Genomic DNA, 18108 nt, shown 5'->3' with positions numbered 1-18108 from the left:
CTGGCCTTCACCCTCAGTCCAGCTTTCCAGGGAAAAGGGTCCAGGGTCCTGGGACACGCTCTTTTAAAGCAGAAAGTCCCATCCCCTAGGCCCCACCCCAGGCCATGTGGTGAGGAGACAAAAAGAAAGCCCAGAGAAAAAAAACCTCAGCAAAACATCCATTCAAACATACCTGGCCTTCACCCTCAGCCCAGCTTCCCAGGGAACTACAATTTGCTGTTTGAATGGGAGGAGCAGATCCTTTGTAGCCTGATCCACCCCACATCCAAATGGCCAGCTTGGACAGGCCCTTAGATCTGCGAAGAGTGAGAAATTTTGCAAATACTCATCACATTCCCATAAAACAGCACTTAGTCAAAGAAGAGAGCAAAACACGGAGCTAAACAGACATCTAACTTCATGACAGACTCTGGAGTCACAGAGGCAAAATTCTTTACTTGCAGCACACAAAGTCAGAAAACAAAATTGAAAGGTCACATAAATGTTTTGATGACTCTTCGGATTTCAGCTAATATGTGAATTTGCATTTATTGGCCATATATGATACTAGTAATATTTCCTCTAATTCCTGGAATATTTCCTAGAAATGAGAAAAATGTCCTTTCGCCCTTTCACTAACACCTTTCTGTGCTTGGACAGATGTGACCTTAGTCAAGTCTGATTTGGAGATAGTGTTCTCTGCAATGCCCTCCCCCATTATTTTATTTTATTTATTTTATTTATTTTATTTATTTATTTATTTATTTATTTATTTATTTATTTATTTATTTATTTATTTATTTATTTATTTATTTGACATTTTGTATTTACTAAGGTCAGTTATATAAAATGATAATGAGTATCTAAGCATATTTCACTTGCCACAAATGTGACTTTCCATTTCTGCTGAGATCAGTAAGGACGAAGGGGGAAAAAGACCTGCAGTCTTGTTACTAGAAACAAGGAGAGTTCAGTATGCATTACTTCTCTGGCTTCAGCAGAGTTCATATAAATACCAGTAATGCCCTTAAGAAAGGTTATACGGTTCTCACTAAGTCAGAGGCCGGAGGTTTTAACAGGAATTCTTCAGGAATTACTCTTTTGTGCCAGCTAGTAAAGATCCAACATTTCAGAGATGCTACTTTTTATTTATTAATGGTGTGGGGAAAGGCCTAAAAATAAGTACCGGTGTCTTTTTAGAATGCAGTGTGCTCTTAAATGCTGTGTCTTCGTGTCCCAGCAGTCAGCCTTATTTCCAGCATCCTTCATGCACGGTAGAAATTCCCACCCCAGTTTTCTGATTCTGTCTGCCAGTAGAGACTAGAGACATGTCTTAATTCCAGTGTTTTATTTCTGCCTTTTTGAACTTTTGCATGGTACCAGTGATCTATTGCCCTGGATGTTCTGGCCAGTATCCTATTGCTAGTCTCAACTAGAGATTCAGACCCACTGAATCAATTTGTAAACAGTCAGCAGTATGTAAATCCCACTGAATCAATGGGTCTCATCTATTTGGTTTACAAATGGGATACTGACCTCTTTGCATACGTGCTAAATCTGGCATGTTCCTCAAATGTCCAAATTCTGTTGTCAGAGATGTGTCTGTGCCTATACAGTTGCACATCTCTGATTTGGAAAGTTTAGAGAGCCTGTTTCGTTGCATTTTTGCAACTCTTCCAGGTTTTTCTTCCCTCTTCCTTCTAATCTTCATCCATTACCTTCATAAAGCTTCATCATTTGGAATCATGATTTATTATTTACCATCTATTTTTAAAGCTTCAAGAGGCATTTTCCTTAGGGATGTGAATGCTGGCTTATGTTAGGGATGTGATGCATACTCAAAAATTTTGTTTGAGTCTTTTCCAAGACTTGCCCTTCGACCAGAGAGATTTCTTGGCCTCCTGAGGATGGGTGGAAAAAGAACCCCACTTTTCATTTCTCTCTCTGTTTTCTCCTGTTTTGTGCAGAAATTGTCAAATTCTACACAGCTTTGTTTTCTTTCCAATGAATTCTGCACAGGAAAGGTGCCATCTGTGCCAGAGTTGTAATACCCCTGTACAGATTGCCATTTCCCTGCAGAAAAATCACCACATTTCACAGAAAATTCTTGCAAGATTTCTTGGGGGGGGGGAATCTCATTGTAAGGAGAAGGGAGATAAGTTTTTTCTTGGTTTCTCATCAAGAATGAGAAATTGTGAGATTCACATGCTAAGTTGATGTTACATAGGCAAATATGACCAAAGGGTGAAGAGACTGAAGGGTGCCTTGCTTTGACACAAAGTCTCTTTGGTGCTTTTTCCACCCTGCTCTGAAATTCTTCTGAAAATCTTCCCACCTGAATGTTAGTTGAGAAGTGGCATAGAAAGAGGCAAGAAAGTATAGATTGTGGCACAACAGCAGTGGACTTAATGTGTTACATTCAGTAAATCTAATCACTTTCAAAACCATACTGCTGGATAGCTCAGTGGTATTGACATTTGGCTGTGGAGCGAGAGTTTTATTCCCCACTGTGCCTCCATGATGGGCTGGACTTGATGATCCATAGGGTCCATTCCAACTCTGCAGTTCTAAGATGATGATGATGATGATTAAATCTGTTTATGGACTTAACAGGCATCCCTATTTCTCCACTGCTTGGGCAGCGTGGAATTCACTAACCCTTGCCACAAGTGGACAGCCCCTTGCTTTGAATGGAGTGATTGTTGGCATGTAGAAGAGCAAGCCAGAGAACAGGCGGAGTGCTGTGCCTGCCAAGGATATGAACAATGACTGCCAAGAACATACCAGTTTCAGAGGCTTTTAACCATGTTATGAAAATCTTGACAAATTTCACTTTATATTCGCGAAGGCTTTCACGGCCGGGATCTAATGGTTGTTGTGGGTTTTTCAGGCTCTTTGGCCGTGTTCTGAAGGTTGTTCTTCCTAACGTTTCACCAGTATCTGTGGCCGGCATCTTCAGAGGACAGCACTCTGTGCTCCTCTGACCAGAGCACAGAGTGCTGTCCTCTGAAGATGCCGGGCACAGAGACTGGCGAAACGTTAGGAAGAACAACCTTCAGAACACGGCCAAAGAGCCTAGAAAACCCACAACAACCAAATTTCACTTTCTTTGGAGTTATCCATTTTTTTCAGAAAGTTATCCACAATTTTTTTATTTCCAAGATGTCAGATAGTCTCAGGCATCCTGCCTGTTATAAAAAGGGGTGTTCTAACCTGCCTGTAAAGGCATTATATTTTTCAGGTCAGTGGGCTGAAATAGAAATTTCCATTTAGGAAACAAGAAAAATACTTCTATCTGGCATGCTTATTTGACACTAAAAGTCTGGGACATTTGCTTTGCTCTGAATGGCAATGAACTCTTGATGCTTCCTGTACCAATTTACAGAATGATAATATCCCTTTGTGAAATACATTTCACCTGACGCTCTTGTGCAATTACAGCTTGCTATTAAATAAGTCACTCAACACCTATATGAAATGCTCTTACTCTTCTCTGTGTTTTTCAGGTCCGTGTTGTTTTGCTGAACTGGTGCGCTTGGTTTTTGAGAATGAAAAAACCTGGAGAGAGCATAAGGCCGCTTTCTTGCAAGTACTCTAGGCATCAGTCAAGTGTCAGCAGTGTAGAAATGAACATCCTACCAGGACATCAATCCAGCAATGGCAATGTGATCTACAGCTACAATGCTGTGGAACATCCCTGTTGTCCACAGAACAGTGACATGGGCAACAAAGGTGGGAAGGGCTCCAACTCTCCACCTGAAGATGCTGAAATTGCTCAAAGAAAAGCTTTAATGGATACTATCCCAGTGATAGTGAAAATCCTGGAAGAGGTCCAGTTCATCGCAGCCCGTTTCCGAAAACAGGATGAAGGGGAAGAGGTCTGCAGCGAATGGAAATTTGCTGCTGCCGTCATAGACAGATTATGCCTCGTGGCATTTTCCCTCTTTGCCATCATCTGCACACTCACAATATTAATGTCGGCCCCAAATTTTATCGAAGCTGTTACAAAAGATTTTACATAAAGATTGCAGAAATGAACAGGAAAAAACTACCAGTGTAACTGGAGTTTATTAATTGATGCCATTAATTTTGCTAAACAAATAAGATGGGGAAGTGTACTTTTCTGTGCTGACTTCAGTGGAGGAAAGGCATCGGAAAATGTTTCATCATGAAATTATCCCCCGATGTTACCAATAAGAAGTACAAAATTAAGTACCTGACTCTCAAACAAAGTCTTATTTCTGTACTTGTGGTCATGACCTCTAATAAATATTAGATAAGAAACCAGATATACAGCATAAGCATTACCAAGTAAATATTAAAGTTAAGTGTACTACTATGAAAACACTAGTGAACATCTTGCTGCATTGGTAAATCCTCCCTAGGAACATGTTCTTTGCTAAATGTGTCATCTTGAGTATTTTCATTTTGCGTCTCTGCTTAACACATTTTTCATCAATGACAATGTATCACTTCAGCCTTGAATGATATTGTTTGTTGCAGTTTGCCAAATAAATGGCAAGTTTTAGCTTTTATTATCACTGTGATTGTCTGAAATTATTCTCCAGTGGGTAATGATGTAAAGTCAATGCAACAGTCTTTTTTCTAAAAAATGTTTTCAGTGTCTAATTTTCAGTTTTTCTGTTACAGGAATTTCAGTGTTTCCTTTTCCTAACCTGAATGTTGTGGCTACACAGTATTATAATTGCCCTTATATTGATTTGCATACATTTTGGACTGAGGGATGATCAGCAAAACAAGACTCAGTATATTTGGCTTTGAATGGGATAGACATTTCTGCTGCCATTTCTCATGTACGTAACTGTGCATTCAGTTCTTGTGAGCTGACTAGGGCAGAGGGACTGTAGCCAATATGTGACAAAAATATAAACATGTAGATGGCAGAGACTAAAGGAGAAACCCATTAAGATAGAGGGGGAAAGCTGCCATATAGATTATTATTAATAGCCATGAATCACTGTGGATCACCTAATGAAGCCTTCAGACAAACAGATGATGATGTGATAATGTTGAACCACCCTAAATCACAACTTATCCCATTCTTTTATATAAAGAAAAACTAAGCTTGTACACAGGTGTGTGCAGTGCAGGAGTGCATTATTATTACTAGTATTAATTAATTTATTTAGTCTGTCGTAGAATGTAAACATTTTCAAGTCTTTTGCAAGCTGCCAAATCATCTTGATCAATGTGTTTCCTATATAAAAGTCCCATAGTTATTCTTTATTTGTGTATATGCATGAAATATTTATTGCTTACATTTTATAGATAAACAGATTTAAAAAAAAAAATCAAAGGCTGACTATCAATATTTTTTCCTGAAACAACAGTTTCCATTACCAGCAATTTATATTCACAAATAAAATAAGAGATATAAAAGTGTATACCACAGAATGCGCAATAAGTTGTAATTTTCATGCAACGCATGTTTGAACCATGTAAGTTCAATTAAGTGTAGATTTTTTTAAAAAGCATAGAAAATTGAGAGAACATAAAAGTTGTAAGTAAATATGTGACAGGAAAAATGAGCAATGAACACTACATCCAACTTGTTCGTGCAGTCCAATGGAAATAGTAAAAAAAAAAAAAAAATCAGTCGGAAGGCAGGAATGGTGTTCTGCCAGTTTGATTATAAAGGATACCAATACCATGGCTATGACACTGATGTAATCTTACAACTTGGCACCTGGGATACAAAGTAATTGTATAGTAGACATCTCGGTAGTAGACAGAGATGTGCCTGATTATTCATTCAGTTGGCAAAGCAGGGCAGACCCTTTGGAGATCCAGTAATCACTTGGCCTTTTTGACGGCAGTAAGACGGTAACCACAAAGTTGGTAGAATGACCTGAGTTAGAAAGTGAGGAGAGAGTGGTTACCTTACGTCAACCTGTGTAGGCTCCCACAAGCTGCTAATTATTTTTAAAATATGAAGTCAGTTAAATTCACTGTACATAAAAATGTAAAAATTGTTGGACAGCTCAGTGGTTTAGGTTTGATTCTGTACAGCACTTCCCTGACAGAAGCTGGACTTGATGATCCGTAGGGCCCCTTCTAGTTGTACAGTTCAAGGATGATAATGATAAGAACTAGTAGTACAACTCAGTCATGCCATTAAGACTAAGTACAGCCTGAATATAACTAGGATCCCAACAGATTCTATCCAGCCCTGTATTGCGGCTCTCTTGGTCTGGGCCAGCTTCTAAGGAAGCCTACATGCATACAGATCTTTTGTCCTATTTAGTAATCAGAGCTTGTTCCTCTCTTCAAAATACAGGCAGCATGATCAAATTTTTGCATGCACAGAACATGTTAAAACTTTCCTCAGAAATTGTCACTGGTTCTTGTGAAACTAAAGAAATGGTCTGCAGTTTACCAATGAATTCCTACCACACATGAGCCAATCAAGCACTTTGGCTGCTCCTTGACATCTGAATGTCATTGCCCACCTCAGTCCAACAAGGGAGGTTCCGCTTGGAGGAAGTATGAAATAAAAAGAGGAATGGGTGACTTCTCTCAGGCTTGGATCAAATTGGCTCAGAAAATAGTCATCTCTCCTCCAAAAGACCTCCCTCCTATCTGGCCAATGCTCTCACATGCCTTAGCCTTGTAATGGTCTAGTCTGGTGGCAGCAGTGGCCAGCAGGGGAAAAGAACATGATCTATTTCTCTTTCCTTTGCCCCTGTGGCCATGTCACTTGGCATGGCAGAGCATTGTGGCAGACCAGATGAGTGCACGTGCCTGTTCTTTCCTTGCAGGGGCTAGCTTCTGGCACGATGCTATTGTAGGTAGGGGAACCTAATCTCCTGTTTAGTGCACCTCCTGTGGCTTGTTGTTGCCACTGCGCTGGGTAAGCGGGATGAAGAGAGAGGAGAGAATGGGGGAACGGATGGGCAAAAGGGGAAGCAGTCAGGTGAGCACTAGCTGGGATTGAAAACATGATCTGAAGGAAAACGAATGGCTTGCAAGCTTCTGAAACTCCTGCTGCCAAACCTGAGACTATGAGTTCTGTCAGACTCCTGTATTTTTAAAAAAGTAATCTCACAGCACGAATGTGTATTTTTGAACATGTTGTGCCCTAGAGGTTACTTTTTTAAAAAATCCCCAGAAACTCTACATACATAGTGTGACTCCTGTCCTGCACGGCTGGCAAGTGAACTCCTCCAGAGGACTAGATTCTGGATTATCCTCTGCATCCACCAGGATTCTTCTCAGGACCTTCCACCAAATAATTAATGGGCCTGGAAACCCATGGTAGTCAGAACAACCTTCTGTGAATTACTTGGAAAGAGTCAGCGTGTCTTCAGGAAAGTGTTTAGCAATGCAAAAAGGAACACATTACCTTGTTCTGTGCTCTCCCTTCCTGCCTTTGCACCCGGAACACTGGGAAGTGTTCTTTTCCTTTGGTGCCTGACAATATTAGAGGCTCTGGAACAATATATTTCCCAGAATTCTAGGAACCAGGGAAAGAGACTAAAGCTCATTGCAGAAAAGACATCCAAACCTTATTCCCATTTGAGGAGAAGGAAGGAAAAGGAGGAAATTCTAGCATCGTTGACAACCCCTACTTCGCTACTGGAGCAGTAACCAGATAATGGTGGGTGGACTGGAAACTCACTTGAATGTATGTAGTCCTTTAAGCAAATGTAAAACTCTTGGAAGTAAAAGTAACTTCCTGAGTGTCTTCTGCTTTTATTCAGATTGTCAGCCCCAATCTCAGTTAAGCCCTGGAAAATCAATCATTTCTAATGGACCAATTAAGATTTTAAATTCCCGAGAGATACTTGTTACTTGTAATAGTGGAGGTAAGTTCATGTCTAGATTGCCTACAGTATATCTGTAGAATTTTCATGTTATGTATAAAACCGATCAAAATTACATATATTATTATATTCATATACTGTTAATTTGATTATAGAAAAGGTTACCTGTGGTAGACAGTGTTCCTGCCCTGGCACCAGTTTTATAGAGTGGGGCATGATACAACGATGGGTCTGGTTCATAATTCTGGTGGGGCTCAAAATGTATCACTGGTAGCATGGGGTTCATTTGTCTAGGCAAGGCATCTTCTATAACCATTTCTTCATCATCCCACCGACTAGCATCCATAAACATCCCATGGACCAGCACACCATCCTCAGGAGAGGGTAGCTGAAAGGAATAGCAAAGGGTGAAAAACAAAGCAAGTACAATACTTAAGTGTAAAAGGTACACTTCAGCCTTAAGTGAAGTGAATAACTGGTCTCACTACTCATGCGCTGGTAATAATATGCCACGCCTTAGATGAATGTGTATTTTTCTGATATATGAACATAAATCTTAATTTTATATATACAAGGAAGTTACTCCTGCAAAGAAAAAAAATACTAATTTATGAAAAGATAATTCCTATAATTCCTTTTTTCTTTTTGTGCGATTGGAAATTGATCATAAATAAGGGAACTTCAGTACCTCGGCATCCATTGATAATTCTTGTCCAAAGTGGCTTGCTTTATACGCCTCGGCGACATGCATTTGATCACGGTAGACAGGAATGACATTATAATTAAAACTAAGCTCATCGATTGGTAAATTGTATTTTCTAGCATGATTTTGAAGAGTCCCTGAGAAACAGAATAGGTTACATAATTAAAGACATTCACGCACATACACACAAACATAGACATGATCGGAGAAAGGAACTGGAATGTTGTCTTGGATTCATACACAGAAAAGGGAGTGTATCGGTCCATTTCCTAATAAAAAGCTCACTGCCTCCTGGGGGAAAATCCATCTGATGAATTAATGTTCATATTTTGAATGGCATTGCTTAGAACACGATGTCACTGAAAACCCCATTGCTGTGCAACTGGGAAGCAAAGGAAAGATGGAAGTATACCATTTTGTAGTGGAATGCCTAAACATTTATTACAGCATATTGGTCAATACAGAACTATTTTACTAATAGTTTAATATTCTTATTTATTTATTTATTCAATTTATATGCTGCCCACACTACCCAGAGGTCTTACTACTTCTGTTAATGTAGAAACAAAAATAGCAACAGAGACTTCATATAAACGTCTGAATTTGTAAGACACCATTGATACAATTAGTAACCAATTCTGACACAGATACTATTTCCTTAGATAAGATCCTTGTTTATATTGCCCAGATACAGTCACTTGAGCAGTGAGAGGAGTCCGAGAGTGCCACAATCATGTGGGCCCTGGGGAATGTTTGCAGAGGGTCTGATCTTCCTTATAAAGCTGAAATTTAGAAGTCCGGGCTTTCTTTGCAGCAACACTCTCCTTTAACCTGAGTTTGTTAGTCAGTGCTTGCCCAGAATTCTTCACCACAAACTCCATTAGCTCTTTTATCAACAGGTCATCGTACTCTTAATATTGCACCACTCATGCTAAAGTGGCCTGTGTTTAGCAACTCAGAGAAGCAACTGTCTACCATCTTGGACCATCTAATCCTGGTATTTCTTGCAGCTGCTTCAGGATCAAATGACAGGATATCAGTATGGATGTGGCACCCAAGAGGCCACAAAATCAAATTTAATGGAAGATGGTTATTGTCAATTTGACTGGCTCTCTTCCATTCATTCATGCCTGTGGCCTTGTCATTTAGAATGCATAATTCCAATCAGTGTGCCATTTGGGCCATGTATAGGTCTGTGCGGTTACAAATGTACAGTGGTGCCTCGCTTAGCAAGTGCTTCGCTATGCGATGAATTCGCATAGCGAGGGGGTCCGGGCCATCACTGGAGCGTTCGCTCAGCGATGGCCCCTATGGCGATTTTTCGCTTTGTGATGATCGCTAAGTTATTCGCTTAGCAATCTTCACAAAACGAAGCGGGGGAGAACAGCTGATCGGCGGTTCCAAAATGGCCGCCGGAAGGTCCGCGCCGCATTTTCGCGCCCTGCCCTCGCTTACCGAGGGCGCGAAAATGGCAGCGCTATGGAGAAACATCGCTTAACGGTGAGTTTTCAAGCCATAGGAACGCATTGAACGAAGTTCAATGCGTTTCTATGGCTTTTTTAGTCCCGTTTAGCGATGTTTTCGCATAGTGAAGGCACCACTGTACTATTTTTAAAAATTAGCATTTAATGGTGAAATATTGGCCTTTCCAGGGAACTAACACATTTTTACCCTGCCATTCTCCTTTAAAAAAACCCTGAAGTAGCTTACAACATTAAAAGAAAATATTTAAACTTAAAACAATGAGTATACAAAGGTGGCTTACATCACTAGATGGCAATATTTAAATTTAAAAACAATAAATATGCAAATACTAAAAAAAGACCAAACAAACATAACTCTGAGAAATGGTAAACACAAGTAATACCAAAAACACATTTAAAGCAGTAAGGCATAACAATTAGAGATGGGGGTATTAATATTCATATACGAATATCCCTGTACAGATGGCTAATGAGGCTCCACTCACCAATCCACCGCAGATGTGGATGGTGCAATTCTACCAGTGGCTCCACAGTGCGCAATCCGCTTGTCACTCTTTGACCTTGCAGCAAGGCTTGTCCTCCCACCTTCTGCCAGGAGTGGCAAGCAGATCGCGCGCTGTGGAGCCATTGGTAGAACCGCACTCTCTGCATCTGTGTCGGATTGGTGAGTGGACCCTCCGGCCCCATGGGGCTGGACCCTTGTTAATGCCACCTGTGTGGGGATATTTGTATTCATATATAAAGATGAATACTCCCATCTTTAATAACAATCCGTTTTAAAATCCCACTCAGGTAGCTGGTCATTGAGGGAAAGCCTGCCTGAAGAAAAAGGTCTTTCTTTGTGAATACATCAAAAAGGTCTTTGTCTGCTTGCAGAAAAATAGCAAAGATGGATCCAATCTGGCTGCTGCTGGAAGAGAGTTCCAAAGTGGGAGCAGCAACAGATAAGGCCCCCCCTTTTGTGTTCCCACCAAATGCAATTATGAAAGTGGTGGGACCAAGAGAAAGGCCTCTCCTGACATCCAAGCAGGCTCATCATGGGAGATGCGGTCCTTGAGATAGTTTGGACATAAGGATATGATAGGAGACACAAACTGGAGTGTCTTTCAGCTTTAGCCTTTCATTCTAATGGGCATTAAAGCCCTTTAATTCCAGTATGTCCACATCTCTTACAGTATTAAAAGACCAGACTTCAGGAGGTTAACTAATAAAACAATCATCCCTGCTCTTTTAGTTTCAACCTGCAATATTCCAAGAGAGGACTAAGGACTATTTCCAAGACATTAAATCTCATGAGAAGAGAAGACTCCCTGGAAAAGACCCTGATGTTGGGAAAGTGTGAGGGCAAGAGGATGAGATGGTTGGACACTATCATCGAAGCTACCAACTTGAATTTGACCAAACTCCGGGAGGCAGTGGAAGACAAGAGGGCCTGGCATGCTCTGGTCCATGGGGTCACGAAGAGTCGGACACGACTTAACAATTAAACAACAACAAAATTTCAATCAGTATGCTCTTGAGAAAATTAAAGGTCACACATGTCCAATTTTTCCACAAACAGAGCAGATTGAAAAACTATGTCAAACTGGAACAAAACTAGCTGGGAAACACATTGAAATGATGCACATGCCCCTGGGTGAAACTTGTGATATGGACTCATAATTGTGTGTGTGTGGGGGTTGTTGGGTTTGTGTGTGAGTGTGTGTGTTTGTGCCTTGTTATCAAAAGAAACAAGAGAAGCTTGCTGGATATCCAACTGTTGCAGTGAAGTCTCAGTCAAGACGGTATTCTCAGTTAGTATGGAGGGTTGTTCACAAGGATCATCATTAACCTGAGTGATTGTGTCTGGCTATGGAAGATATTCTCCCAGTAGTTCAGCTGTGAAACTTAAGGAGATCAACACGGTTTTAAATCCTTCCCATTTAGTAGTGAAATAAGTAAGGCAGGGTAGAGCCTTATTATTAGTGTGTGTCAAGGGCGCCAGGTGGTCACAGAAATATAAATTTCTTGGCTTAACCCATTGGTCTGCTGATAACTCTGTTGCAAACAATTTGCTGGGAATAAGCTCACTGTATTTATAAATACCAGAAGCTCCATCAATCAAAGCTGGCAATTTGGCGTTCATATCCATGTTGGGTTCTGCTTTATAATATGCATTTGTGCCTACAATCCTCAGTGCAATTTAAAGAAAAGTCCTATGTAACTTATCAACAGTGACAACCATAGCAAAATGCCCCTTCATACTCAGCTTTCACCCTTCCATTGATATTTTTTCATGGCCACAAAGCATTTTCAGTTTTCATTAAGGTGTTTTTTTTATTTTGGTTTTTCAGAAGTGAGGTTTGGGGCTGCAATTCTGCAAAGCTTGAGGGTTCCTGAAGTGAGCTGGCGCCTCCCTTTTGATGTGATGAAAGTGCTGTTTTGGTTACATATATAATAGCTGTAAATCTTGAATATCAGAAGCAGAGGAATGATTAATGTTTACCTGTTAAAAATCCTTGTGGAAAAAAGAAACCAGAGATCCAGAATGATTTAGGCTGACCTCTTTTAAGCCAGAACTAGTACAAACAAACAAAAAATGCTGTTACATATTAGATGCAAAACTTCACATTTCCACTTAAATTATTAAACAATACACTGTTGTTATGTGCTGTCAAGACGGAGTTGACTTACAGTGACCCTAATAGGGCTTTTCAAAGTAAGTGAGATATTTAAGGAGTGGTTTAGTCAGTTCCACTGCCCTAGTAAGTTTCCATGGCTGAGTGGAGATTTGAACCCAAGTCCCAGTCTGTCATTCTATCCGCTACATTGCACTGGATATCAAACAATGCACTAGCTTCATGTTATTTGCACTCAGAAGCAATAGAGCTGGGGTGGGCCACAGTTCTACTTCTTTATCTGAAAGGAGGTGGCTTCTTTTATTTTTCTCTACCAAAGCCAGAGGATCCACAGCATAGCAGAGGGCTGTCTTTGTGAAGCTCACAGACCGATGAGAGTGAATGCCTTCTCTAAAGCACAGTAGAAGCTGAAGACGCCCAACCTCTATCTAGCAATCAGCATCATCTAGAAAGAGAAAGGAGCAGTACAGTGCTTCTGAAACTGGTTTTGCCAGATGGGGAGGAGGCACCCACTTTTCATTACTCCCATTTCCCCCATCATCTGGCTGACTTTAAGGAGACTTCAAACAACACTACCACTAGTATTCTGTTGCCTATTGAGGCCTTTAGTGCAATCACTCCACAGAAGAAAAGCTGTTTTCTTGCATTGGTTTACTGTCTCTGGATCAGATTACTGCTGGGAATTGCAGACAGGCCTGCAACATTTGCCACCAGCAACTAATTATTTTAATGGGTGCAACAGAACTGCAGAACTCAAAACAACGGAAACCTTCCAAGTTGGAAAGCAGTGCAATCAACAACAAATATGTATCTGCATTCTTTTTCAAATGCAGAATGCACTTTAATTTCCACTGTTGGTTTTTTGCCTACTAAATGTTTATCTACTGGAAGTAACAAGTTAATCCAATTGGGGAAAGCAATAATGTCACTACAGTAACCCCTGCATTAAAGACAGTGCCAAGACTGAAGAATATTGGTTTCACTTTGCCAAATATGAAGCAAAAAATGTTCAGTGGGTTGTTTATTTGTTGGGAGTCATAGCTGGCACTTAATAATTCAAGCAGGACAGAAGCCAAGATGTAACAACTGGAAAACACCACGACTTGACTTTACTCTTTTCTATTTTCCCCTCTTGATCTAACACCCTCAGGACCAGAGGGTCTCTGGTGCTATGTATCCATTTGTTCTTTCTGCTTGGATGACCCACCAGCAGGACACTTACAGAGTGTCTCGGCCACTTCTTTAAATTTCTCCTCAACAACTCTAAAATATAAATTAACTATCCCTGAATATGACTAGGGTTTGTACTTACATCTACAAAGTTCGTCCTTAGCACAAGGTCTTTTACCCAGCCCCCTAAAGGTTTCAGTGATGGATATGCTGCATTGGCCCATAATGCTGGAACCTGGTTGTTGAGGAAACTATGGTACACTCTCTCCATTTCTTCTGACATCACTACAAAACCTGCTATTGCTTTATTGAGTGTCTGTAGAGAGGTCTGAAAAATGAACAACAAGAATATATTTCACTTTTATATATTTTATGGGATGTGAGAGCATTCAGCTACAGCAATCCAGTCTTAATGCCCTACAACGGGCATTTCTCAGACTACAATATTTACCCAATATAGTCAAAGATCAAATTAAGTGGGCAAGATGAATAGTTATTCATTCATTCATTCATTCATTCATTCATTCATTCATTCATTCATTCATTCATTCATTCACTCACTCACTCACTCACTCACTCACTCACTCACTCACTTATTCACTCTGGACAGTGTAGAACAAAAATATAAAACATATATAAGTGCTACAGACACTGTGTGTGTGTGTGTGTTTAGTCGTTTAGTCGTGTCCGACTCTTCGTGACCCCATGGACCAGAGCACGCCAGGCCCTCCTGTCTTCTACTGCCTCCCGGAGTTGTATCAGGTTCATGTTGGTTGCTTCGCAGACACCGTCCAGCCATCTCATCCTTGGTCGTCCCCTTCTCCTCTTGCCATCACACCTTCCTAACATCAAGGTTTTTTCCAAGGACTCTTTTCTTCTCATGAGATGGCCAAAGTACTGGAGCCTCAGCTTCAGGATCTGTCCTTCCAGTGAGCACTCAGGGTTGATTTCCTTCAAAATGGATAGGTTTGTTCTCCTTGCAGTCCAGGGGATTCTCAAGAGCCTCCTCCAGCACCACAATTCAAAGGCATCAATTCTTCGGCGGTCTGCTTTCTTTATGGTCCAGCTCTCACTTCCATACATCACGACAGGAAAAACCATAGCTTTGACTATTCGGACTTTTGTTGGCAAAGTGATGTCTCTGCTTTTCAAGATGCTGTCAAGATTTGTCATTGCTTTCCTCCCAAGAAGAAGGCGCCTTTTAATTTCAGGGCTGCTGTCTCCATCTGAAGTAATCATGGAGCCCAGGAAGATAAAATTTGACACTGCCTCCATATCTTCCCCTTCTATTTCCCAGGAGCTGATGGGACCAGTGGCCATGATCTTAGTTTTTTTGATGTTGAGTTTCAGACCGTTTTTTGCACTCTCCTCTTTCACTTTCCTCTTTCACTCTCTTTCACTCTTTCACTCTCCTCTTTCACGCTACAGACACTAGCATAAAGAAAAAACTGCAAAATTGGTGGCAGTACCCCTAATGGAACATACACTACCGTATTCCTTTATCTACTGACCCAGCTAGTTGGGCAGAATCTCCCCCAAAGCTTCTCTGAACATCTTAGTTTTTAAGAGCTTTTTAAATATACAAAGGGAGGGCACCTGCTGTGGGAAAGCATTCCGCAAAGAAGGTTACCATTCTCCAAGCTTCTTTAGCTGTTAACAGCTGCAGGCATTAGGCCTGTGTGGACTGAGTCAGATGGGCAGCTGAACTTGGCAGAAGATGCTTAGACAAGTACTGCGGTCCCAAACTACTTAGGGCTTTGTATGTTAGAACCAAAAACTTAAACCTAGCACAGAAGAGGATGGGTAACCTGTGCAGGTAGACCAGATTGGTGTGATATAGGCAGACGTCCTCAACCTAGCGACCAATCTGGCTTTTGCATTCTGGACCTCCTGAAGCTTCCTTACCAGTTTCAAGGGAAGCCTCATGTAGAGTGCATTACAGGAGTCTATTTTTCAGAGTACCAGTGCATAGATGAATGTTGTTACGGAGCAGTCCTCTAGGTAGGGATGCAGCTGGGCAATTTGCTGAAATGCACCATAGCGGAGGCCTGTCTTTCCATGGTCAGCACTGGATCTAAAATCATGCCTAAACTGTGCACCTGCTCCTTAACAGGAAGGGTAACTCCCTCAAATTTTAATGAAATATCCCCCAGACAGGTAGATGAAGACCCTTGCCCGCAACATGATCTCCATCTTGACTGGATTCAGCTTCAGCCTGCTCTACCTTGTCCTGTCCAGGACTGTAACCAAGACAGATTTCTTGGCACCTGACAGCATCCACTGCAGATGGACTGAAGGAGAGACAGAGCTGTGTATCGTCTGCATATTGATGACACAAGCTCCACGTATGATTATCTCTCCCGGTAGCCTTATATAGAATACCCAGTACTAAACTCCTACAAGACAGACATAGAAAATGACTGAACATCACTAGTTGTTATCTTCAGCCCACAACTTACATGTATCATAAACTATTTTCAACTAATTCTTGACAACACTTCACTCTCTCAAGCCCTTGGCAGCAGGCTTATACTTGCTTATGCACACTGCCCCCTAATCGTAAGCAACTATTGACACACAACGGACCCTGCTGCAAACCCAGATGCCAGTGCGGTCCTTACATCTACTCTGGCAAGACACTAGAGCACCCCCCCCCCATATCACACACAACATCAGAGGCATGTTTACTTGTTCCTCTGCTAATATGATCTATGTTATATTTTGTCAACAATGCCCTTCTGCATTCTACATAGGACAATCTCTGTGCAAAAGAATTAATAGATACAAATCTGACATCAGGAATGGCAATACACAATACATCTATTTCAGAACATTTCAGAATACTGGGACATTCTTTGGATGACTTGAAAGTCACTATTCCTAGGAGGGTTCAAAACAAGACTTCAAAGAGAAACAGCTGAGATAAGATATATATGGATGCTAGAGACCCACTTAAAAGGACTGAATATTACTCAAGAGTTCTTAATTCATTAGCAAATGTGAGATGCTACATTGATTCACATAGTTTGCCACTTGTGTCAGCTCTGCTATTGTTACCTTGTAGTCTGACAACTGACATTATTCACAGCCCAACAGCTACTATTCTTTTACTAATGAGCCATTGTCCCTTTGTCCACTATCTGTGCACGTGGTCATGAGATCATGTATATCAGAGTCATACAGTCTCACTCTTACGTCTGAGGAAGTGGACTTGATCCATAAAAGCACACATTAAAATACAGCAGTTAATCTTTAAGGTGCCACAATGTTTTTCGTTTCTTCTTTTTTGTGTTTGTTTGTTGTCTGACAGCAATAAAGAGTGCTCCAGAACATATCATTCAGGTGAACAAAAATGAACCACTGAACTGAAGCTGAGGTGCAATTTGGAAGATATTTTGTTTTGTTTTATTTTATTTCAAATATTTTACCCTGCCCTTTCTCCTAAAATAGGACTCAAGGCAGCTCACATATTTAAAATGCAATATTAAAAGGGGAAAAATGCAATCTTAAAAGTGTAGAGGTGGACTTCCCTTCAACTCAGCTCTAGAAGGTTCTGAATAACACAGAAACCCATGTCAGCCACTGAGACCACAAATAACAACATTAATTTACAGTCTGGTGCTAAACTTGAACAAGGCTATTCTCTGTTACAATTCAGCCCTGAATACACTTATTTAAAAGGAATTCCCATTGCTTTTGGTGGAATATAAGATGAACTATGTGTCCTTGGCATCTCGAAGAACAAGGATGTAGGCCTAGCAATTTTTATATAGAACATAAAAAAATATCACTTTTACTGTATACTTGTTTGAAAGGCAAAAACACAGCTCTAACCACAATTAATTATATAGAAAAAGCAGAGAACTAGTCACATAATTTTAGTCACTTGTCTCAAAATGCCAAATGAATGCAGTAAAACTCTCTTGACTGGCATTAACGATTATTTATAATCAAACATGACATGATCAAATGTGCTGAGAAACAAGGGAGAAAATTCCCTGTCAGTAAAATTACATGCCTTGGAAAACAGTGAGATATTCTTAGAGTTGTCTTCCTGTTTTATCACTTTCTCACTCCAAGATTACTGAACATTTTCAGCAATGATGCAAATAAAAAATTCAGAACAATAATTATTTTTTTAAAAAACAACAGCTCTATGCTGCTTTGGCAAAAAGGTTACCGTAGCTGTATTTGCGAAGGCTTTCATGGCTGAGATCTAATGGTTGTTGTGGGTTTTTCGGGCTCTTTGGCCACGTTCTGAAGGTTGTTCTTCCTAACGTTTCGCCAGTCTCTGTGGCCGGCATCTTCAGAGGATAGCACTCTGTATTCTGAAGATGCCGGACACAGAGACTGGCGAAACATTAGGAGGA

General features: G+C 40.6%; 2 protein-coding genes across 2 annotated transcripts in view; one reads left to right on the top strand and one right to left on the bottom strand.

The window, feature by feature from the left end:
- The window catches only part of LOC110083158 (neuronal acetylcholine receptor subunit alpha-7), a 149409-nt gene extending 144895 nt beyond the window's left edge, over positions 1-4514 (top strand). Inside the window, exon 10 of the mRNA XM_020801371.3 lies at positions 3486-4514. Coding sequence (XP_020657030.3) covers positions 3486-4001 — 516 coding nt within the window. The 3' untranslated portion in view covers positions 4002-4514. The remainder of the gene's footprint in view (positions 1-3485) is intronic.
- A 323-nt stretch (positions 4515-4837) lies between these two features.
- The window catches only part of DNAH6 (dynein axonemal heavy chain 6), a 218245-nt gene continuing 204974 nt past the window's right edge, over positions 4838-18108 (bottom strand). Inside the window, exons 73-77 of the mRNA XM_072991952.2 lie at positions 13881-14066; positions 12436-12508; positions 8452-8603; positions 7929-8151; positions 4838-5848 (exon numbers count right to left, since the gene is read on the bottom strand). Of these exons, the coding sequence (XP_072848053.2) occupies positions 5745-5848; positions 7929-8151; positions 8452-8603; positions 12436-12508; positions 13881-14066 (738 nt within the window). The 3' untranslated portion in view covers positions 4838-5744. The remainder of the gene's footprint in view (positions 5849-7928; positions 8152-8451; positions 8604-12435; positions 12509-13880; positions 14067-18108) is intronic.

The sequence above is a fragment of the Pogona vitticeps genome, chromosome 2, assembly GCF_051106095.1.
Source record: "Pogona vitticeps strain Pit_001003342236 chromosome 2, PviZW2.1, whole genome shotgun sequence".
Classification (NCBI taxonomy): Eukaryota; Metazoa; Chordata; class Lepidosauria; order Squamata; family Agamidae; genus Pogona; species Pogona vitticeps.
This window is presented reverse-complemented; position numbering and strand designations above follow the sequence as displayed.